General features: G+C 40.4%; 1 protein-coding gene across 5 annotated transcripts in view; it reads right to left on the bottom strand.

The window, feature by feature from the left end:
• Positions 1–8,960, bottom strand: part of GPC3 (glypican 3) — a 456,912-nt gene that overhangs the window by 218,119 nt on the left and 229,833 nt on the right. For all 5 annotated transcript variants that reach the window (XM_023198827.2, XM_023198824.3, XM_023198825.2 and 2 more), the window contains one exon: positions 7,894–8,588. In XM_023198827.2, the coding sequence (XP_023054595.1) occupies positions 7,894–8,588 (695 nt within the window). The remainder of the gene's footprint in view (positions 1–7,893; positions 8,589–8,960) is intronic.

Here is an 8,960-nt window from a genome sequence, read left to right as displayed (position 1 = left end):
TTTGCTAAGAATGATGGTTTCCAGCTGCATCCATGTCCCTACAAAGGACGCAAACTCATCCTTTTTTATGGCTGCATAGTATTCCATGGTGTATATGTGCCACATTTTCTTAATCCAGTCTGTCACTGATGGACATTTGGGTTGATTCCAAGTCTTTGCTATTGTGAATAGTGCCGCAATAAACATACGTGTGCATGTGTCTTTGTAGTAGCATAATTTATAATCCTTTGGGTATATACCCAGTAGTGGGGTAGTGGGATGGCTGGGTCATATGGTACATCTAGTTCTAGATCCTTGAGGAATTGCCATACTGTTTTCCATAATGGTTGAACTAGTTTACAATCCCACCAACAGTGTAAAAGTGTTCCTATTTCTCGATGTGTTCCTGCCACATCAGTCCACTGACCACAGAAAGGATGTAAAATTTCTCTCTAAAAATTCAGAACATATAAGCAACTAGCAATTATGCCAAGGCAAAGGCAAGCAATTCTAGATTTATGAAGAACCCATCTAATTTCTTAACATGACCTGTAATATATGTATAATTTTAGGATGCAACATTAAAAAAGGCTCCCTTTATGTAACCACTTTTTGAAACCTACCATAAAGTTAACATTTATTGCCTAAAACATGGTGCCAATTTTTTTCATTTGTATTCTTGCAATAAATAGGTAATGTGTGTTTTAAAACTATATATTTTCTCCATGGAAATCACTGAAGCTATTTTGATTGTGAATGAAAAAATGATGGCAACCTGTAAACAGTTTTTGTCTTTCCAGAAATAAACCTCGTGTAAGTAAATTTCCTTACCATTGTTCTAGATGCTGACCTGCAGACACCAATTAGGTAGTGAGCCATTTACTTGTTTTTATCACTTTCAAATCACTTGATACTGAAAACAGCTTGTATGAATTCAGACAAAGTATCTCTATCTGAGACTGAAAAATGAAAGTCCAAAGTGATAGCATGAGGAGAAAAACACTGACATTCTGACACCTGAGAAATAACCTCAGCCTTCAACAGTGGAGAGGAAGGTAAGATGACTTACAGTCACTCACACTGACAGCAAAATATAAGAGTTTGATGGAGTTAATTATTATTGAGGATCAACAGAGACTCTTCCCCAGAGCTTCCTGGCACACAAAAATAAATACTGACTTCAGAAATCCTAGCAAAGGAAATGGATGTACTTGGATATGTTAGGTTCTCAGTAGGCAATGTTACTATTATTAAATGCCAAGGACACTCCATACTGGAGATCTGATGTTCTTCTAATGTCCGGAATCAAAGGCAGATGCATTAAAAACTATCTGTTGGTCCAATTGGCAGATTTCCAACTTTGCAAGTAGAAGAGAATCTCTTTCTCACCACCGGCACTGCTCACATAGATTCTAGGCCAAGTCATCTGACTGTGTGACTGGACCTTCCATCACCTGCACAAACATTCCTTCTTCTCCTTGAAACTACTCTGTTCCTTTAAGTGTTAGGAAGATGAAAAATCTCATGCCTTTTAGTACTTCATTGGGAAATACTAGAGCAAAAGTCTCCAAGGAGGGAGAATTAATTCAAAAACTGATTGTGCAGCTGGAAAAACAGTAGGGAGTAATACAGGATATTAAATAATATAATAAAAACCTACTTAGTCTGTGTTTGGGGAATAAAGATTCTGCTGAAGAGAATAGAACTACTTGAGAGAGCAATATAGAGTAATGGTTAAGAGCATGAGCTTTGGAGTCAGACAGATTCAGCTTTGAATACCAGTTCTGCCACCTACTAGCCAAGTGACCACTGAGGGCAACACAACAGAGTCATGTGCATCTTTCCAGCTATTCCCTCTGATCCACAGTGGCTACCATAGTGCTTCCATTATTAGAAGCTCAATAAATGCTTCCTGTAATGAATACTATTTCAGATAGTGCTAAAATGAATATCACAATGAAAAAAGAAAGGGAGAAATAATAGTGGTAGAAAAGGTTGCAATTCTACACAATGTTCAAGGAAGAATAGAACAAGCCAAGGTAATGAAATTGTGGGAGAGGAAGCACTAACTCTGAGAAATGCTGAAATGAATCAATAAAGATAGTATGTATGTGTGTACACGCAGAAAAATAAAAGTGCCAATCGCCATGTGAAGTCATGTGAGTAGTTACTTTGGGGATTAAAGGAAGTGAACAAAATTACAGACAGTTTTGGGAAAGTTTCTGGGAGAGGGATAAACATCCAACATGCTAATTATTAATCATTTAGTAAATTGATAAATTATACATGAAATATACAATGGCTATGCATATAGTCCACACATAGGTATATGGTAACAGCAATCAAAATGGTTTTCAGGATAAAAACAGTTGTATTTTAAAAAGAAGCTGTGGCTTTCAGCAGTTTGGGTGTAACAACACTGAAAATATATGTATTGCAAAATGGTACATATTTGTAGTTGCTTTAAGGTATAAGATGTAGAATTCAATAATGCACTGATAAATTTAATAGTGATACTTTCACCCAAATACTGCTAAAGATCTATTCAATTCTCACTTGGGGCCAAGATATTTATCCTAGTTTGTACAGATATTTACCTCAGTTTGCAAAACGGATCTATTTATAGTCTCATCATTAATACTTTCTTGGATTATCAGCACAAATCTTCTCTTTCCCCCTCCCTCCCTCCCTTCTCCCCTCCCCCCCACACACACATGTATTTACACACACATTCTCACACACTTACATTTTTATTTACTTCATTTAGACTAAAATAACATTAAGAGATCATGGCACCTAAAAATAAGTTTAAGAAAAACTCATTTTTCAATTGGCACTTAGATCACTGTACTAAGAAAGAGTACTGGACTGGGACTTAGTGAGTATTTGCCATGTTCCTGAACCTAACATTGCATTTAATTGCCATATCTCAACCCCATTTTATAGATGAAGAATTAAAGGTCCTAGCTTTGCCACTAATTGTCTGTGGAACATAGGCCATTCACTTCCAACCTCTGGGGCTTATTTTCTTTATCTTCCAAATGAGGTGGCTGGATATGCTCCCAAGGAAGCATCAGAATCAACTGGGACATTTCTTAAATGAAAAATCATTTGGGCTGGGCGCAGTGGCTCAAGCCTGTAATCCCGGCACTTTGGGAGGCCGAGGCGGGCGGATCACGAGGTCAGGAGATCGAGACCATCCTGTCTAACACGGTGAAACCCCGTCTCTACTAAAAATACAAAAAATTAGCCGGGCGAGGTGGCGGGCGCCTGTAGTCCCAGCTACTCGGGAGGCTGAGACAGGAGAATGGCGTAAACCCAGGAGGTGGAGCTTGCAGTGAGCCGAGATCGCGCCACTGCACTCCAGCCTGGGTGACAGAGCAAGACTCCGTTTCAAAAAAAAAAGAAAGAAAAAGAAAAATCATTTGGGCACAGTGGCTCAAGCCTGTAATCCTAGCACTTTGGGAGGTTGAGGCAGGTGGATTGCTTGAGACCAGGAGTTCGAGACCAGCCTGGCCAACATAGTGAAACCCCATCTCTACTAAAAATACAAAAAATTAGCCAGGTGTCTTGGCACGCGCCTGTAATCCTAGCTACTCGGGAGGCCGAGGCATGAGAATCGCTTGGGCCTGGGAGGCAGAGGTTGCAGTGAACCAAGATCGAGCCACTGCACTCCAGCCTGGGTGACAGAGTGAGACCCTGTCTCAAAAAACAAAACAGAACAAAACGAAAGAAAATCATCTGACCTCTTCACACACCTTTGGTATCAAAATCTCTGCGGGGTGGACTCCAGGAATGTGTCCAACAAGTAACCCAGGTGATTGTGATGATGAGCCGAGTTTGAGAACAGGATCCTTTACCACCTCCAGTGGTGCTGCCAGAGACAATACCCCAGTATTTGTCTGCCTGCCTTCATTTGGTAGTCTGAAGTATTGAGAACTATGCTAGAGAAAACTAAAGCACCAACCAGGCACACTTAAAAAACCGAACAGTACCACACTCACTTAGAAGACCGAAGCAATCTTCATAATCTGGGTAGATGACAGCCACAAAAACAACTAGGCAAAGTCTCTGTGTGGCAGACCTCACGTCATGGCTTAAAACCATCTCGAAAGGATATCCCAGCAGAGCTCAGGAAGAGGATATTTTTAAAGAAGTCTTTCACCACAACTGAACCTCAAGCAGGACTGAATGGCAGGTTTTTACATTTTATCGCAACAGGAAGGTGAGGGTGCTACTGGAGAATCTCATTAAAGCTTTAGTTTTAAACCAGCTTTTGCTTTGAGGCATTCTGTGGGTTTGTTAATGTGAAATAGAGTTCTGCAGCTCTGACTTCCCTTCGCCCTCATAAATGCCCAGTCCCTTTTTGACCCGTACTGAGTATGGGCTGGATCACACCTGGCCAGTGATTCCCCTACCCCCACCATTTGGTACATATTACTTAGAGTTGGTGATCATAAAACACGAACAAGGCAGAGTTTACATATGTTTTCTGGTTTAGTTCAGGCATTCCCTGGGGATGGCAGAATTCACACTCTCATAACCAGCTGGGAGCTGGGAGCAATCAGGCCCTTAATGGCCAAAACAGAAAGGGCCTGCATCACTGAGCACCTCTTGACAGCCAAAGCCTTTCTTCCTGAATGATAATGACATGAAATGCACTCCCCCTGCACTCATGTGCATGCACCTAAAATGTAGCAGGTTTGGCAGCCAGAAATAGCTATCCAATTTAGGTTCACTATGTGTTTGCAAAATCCTAATGGAGCTCTTAGAGTAAAAGTCTAGGGGGGCCTAAGGGGGGACAGACTGGTATGATGGAAAAAGTACTAGATTGTAGCAGCAGAAGACCTTGGATTCTACTGCTGGCTCCTCCATTAATTACATAACTTTGGGTAAGCCTCCCTGAACTTTATTTCTTCCTTTGTAAATCAATGGGATTGGACTAGCTAATCTCTCACAGTCCTTTCAACATTCACATTATGATGAAATGTTCACTATGGTGAAATGTATTCAGTTACACGTCTGTCTAACCAACTAGACTGTGACCTTTTCAAGACTTAAGAACTATGTCTTGGGTAGTTTTGAATATCCAGCACCTAGCAAAGTGCCATACACAAAGCAGATGTTTAATAAATGTTTCCTAAATGAACCTTCATGTCTAGTGCCTCATCAAAACAGTGCACTTAATTCTTTATAAGCTCCTCACTTCATTTTTTATGTGTTTAAAAGCACCACACGGCCGGGTGCGGCAGCTCACACCTGTAATCCCAGCACTTTGGGCAGTCTAGGTGGGTGGATCACCTGAGGTCAGGAGTTTGAGACTAGCCTGACCAATGTGGTGAAATCTCGTCTCTACTAAAAGTACAGAATTAGCCAGGCATGGTGGCGTGCGCCTGTAATCCCAGCTTCTCGGGAGGCTGAGGCAAGAGAATCGCTTAGAACTAGGAGGCGGAGGTTGCAGTGAGCAGAGATTATGCCACTGCACTCCAGCCTGAGCAACAGAACGAGACTGTCTCAAAAATAAATAAATAAATAAATAAATAAATAAATAAATAAATAAATAAATAAATGCACCAAAGGGGGATACTTGTTTTCAAGATCAATTGTGTTGTTGTGAAGTGACCAATATCAGAGGCAACCTTTAAACACTCCTACACCCTGCCTTTAATGTTGTCTCTTTATTTTCCTCTTACTGAAAGCATTTCCACGCCCCTGGCATGCTTTCTTTGTGTCTTACACACGGTAGGCCCTGAATCAGTATTAGGTGAATGAACATATGAATGCATTTACTTTTTCTAGTTTGGTAAAATTTACTTTTGCAGAAGGCCCCAGAATCTGGCCTCAAATTGTGAAGCAGTCAAGGGAATAATTAGCCACCGAAGAACACTGTAATTAGACAGGACATTTTTGTTCATTTTACTATAAAATATTTTCACAGGTTCACAGGAAATGTGTTTTAAATGACTAACAACGTGAATGGGGCAATTACAGCAACTCCATAAGTAGTCAGGCCGAGGGTTGCATCATTTTTGTCCTCTTTCCTAGTTTAATTCACCAAAGAAACTAATTACCCCTAGAGTTTAAAGACAAGCTGAAATAGCCTAATCCATCCTCCACACTTTGGATAAGCAATGGTTCAGAGTGCATAGTAGTTGCACTGTATAGATGCTAAGGGTATGGATCAACCAAGCCAACAAAGTCTGGGTTTGAATCCCAGCTCCTCTGACTTAACTAGCTTTGAGGAAGAAATAAGACTCAGTGTTTGATAGATCAGCAGGGTGTCTACAGTGTATAGTAATCTATCATATATTTCTTTCTCTTTTTTTTTTTTTTTTTTGAGAACGGGTCTCATTCTTTCGCCCAGGCTGGGGTGCAGTGGCGTGATCATGGCTCACTGCAGAGTTGACCTCCTGAGCCCGTCACCCTCCCACTTCAGTCTCCCCAGTAGCATGCCACCATGCCCAGCTAGTTTTTTGTATTTTTTGTTTTTGTTTTTGGTAGAGATGGGGTCTCTATGTTGCCCAGACTGGTCTTGAACTCCCAGCCTCAAACAATCCTCTCACCTCGGCCTCCCAAAGTGTTGGGATTACAGGCATAAGCCACAGCACCTGGCCACATATATTTCAAAGTAGCTAAAAAAGAAGAATTTGAATGTTTCTAGCATAAAGACAAATATTTAGGTGATGGATATCCCAATCATATTGATTTGACCTTTACAAATTATATGAATGTATTAAACTATCACATGTCCCCTGAAAATATGTACATCTATTGTATATCAATGAAAAATAATTAGCGGAAAGGAGAAATAGAATATTTCTAAAACAGAAAAACAAAACAAAATCCAGCTTTTAGGTTTATTAGGACTGATTTCACGGGTTACTATGAAATGATATTATGTAAACTAGCTAGCATAGCACTTGAGATGTAGTGGAAGCTCAACAATGGTAGTGTAATATACTATTCTGCCACCTCCTTCTACAAAGCTGGCAGCATTCAGGGATCAGATACTACCTTAGGGGAACTGACTGGTAGCTCTTGGTTACATGTTCTGCTAGATATTGGAAGTTGGTGTCTCCTGTGGTTCCGTTACTAACACTATCTGACTGAAACCAAGCAAACTGCTGCCTCACTCACAGAACTTCCCTTCCTCCATCACGAATTTCATCAGGGTTAGACTGATAGAATCAAGGCTATAAACAAAACCACTGGAGAACATGGATTGTTTGCCTTGCTTATGTGCTTGTGAGGTTTAGTTAGTGAACTCTAGCTGGGTCTTCTGTGTTTGAAGTTACTACTCAAAATGCTAATGTGATATACATGACTGAAAACACCAACAGGAAACTAGAATCAGAAAAATTGGTGATAACCAAATTAAAGGGAGATCTGGTCAATTTCTGAAGTATGGCTCTTCCACTAACTTTAGGTGGGTGCTCTTAGGCAAGTTGCAATTTCATTAAGCTTCAGTTTCCTCATTTATAAAATGAAGATAATAGCTCCCACTTCACAGGCTTGTCATCTATTGTGTATCAAAAATGAGGATTATGATAACTGACAATAATGCTAATAATAGCCAACATTTATTGAAGACTTACCACGTACCAGACACATGCTAAGTGCTTTAACAAACGCCATTCCCTATGAAGAAGATATTCTTTTTATTTCCATTTCATGAATCAGAAAAATGAACTCATAAAGATAAAATGACTTCCCAACGTCACACAGTAAGGAAGTGGGTGGACCATAACAGCCTGTGGTCTTAATATGCTGCCTAACTCTGTGAGGTCATTCAGTCTATCATCATCCCTTCCCCCACTTCCAATTTTGTTATCATTTCTCTCCATCAGCACCTGCTACTGGCCACCTCACCCCAATAAGGCCCAAATCCTCTGAAAACTGTAGACTGGTACTCACAGTGGTGGTCAGCTTTCCTGCATTCTTCTGGACATACTGGATAGAATCGTGGATTGTTGAAAAGAGACCAAGCAGTACGTTTTCCATGTCATAGATTCTGTACATGCCATTCACAAGCTCTTCAAGAGACAGAATGTATTCTCTCCAGTACTTGTCAATCTCCACCACACCTGCCATACAGCCTTGCATGACCACATTGCAGTAACCGCCACAAGGTTTAACCATCATCAGTCCCTGGCAGTAAGAGCAGTACCACATTCTGGTGAGCATTCGGCCACAGTCCTTACTGAACTTCAGGTGATCGGTTGTGTTGATCACTTCAATTCCAAGATTCAGAGCCTGAAGGAAGATCCTAGTGACTTGCAGTGACTTAGAAACCTGGGTCATAATAAGCTTGGGGAAGTTCCCAAATACTTTCAGGTCACGTCTTGCTCCTCGGAGGCACTCATTGATGTCCAAGGCTGAATCAGGCAGGCCTGGGTTCATTAGCTGGGTATAGATGACTGGAAACAGGCTATCAAACAATTCATTGACCATGTCATCCACATTGATGTCAGAACCCAAGATATAGAGAGACACATCTGTGAAAAATTCACCCACAAACTCAAAAGCTTGTGGAGTCAGGCTTGGGTAGTTGTTCTTGAACATGGCATTGGTGTAGTTCTTGGCATGGCGAACAACAATTTCAAAGGCCTCTGTAAAAAAAAAAAAGAGAGAGACACAAAAATGTGTACAAATTAAAGCATGAAAATCCAGGGTGTAAATGAATTTGAGACTTCTCTATTGCTGTGGTGATTAGGTCCCATTTGCGTTAAATAATTGACTCTCATTCACTTCTGGCATTGCCTCTACTCTTGCAGTTGTTTGCTCCTATAAATCAATTTTCCTTTCTGAACATGAAGTCCAGATTCTGATGTGCACATAAATTCTTAACACACAAATTATATTTCAAATGACAAAAGCCAAGATTCGGTTAACATTTTGGCCTTTCATGAAAACATTGATTAAAAATTGGCTAAATGAGAAGTTATTTCTCTTTCTCTCATTGATTTATTCAGTTAAAAAGA

The sequence above is a fragment of the Piliocolobus tephrosceles genome, chromosome 12 (genome assembly GCF_002776525.5).
Source record: "Piliocolobus tephrosceles isolate RC106 chromosome 12, ASM277652v3, whole genome shotgun sequence".
NCBI classification, from domain to species: Eukaryota; Metazoa; Chordata; class Mammalia; order Primates; family Cercopithecidae; genus Piliocolobus; species Piliocolobus tephrosceles.
The sequence above is the reverse complement of the archived record's forward strand: the minus strand, read 5'-3'. Positions and strand labels throughout refer to the sequence as shown.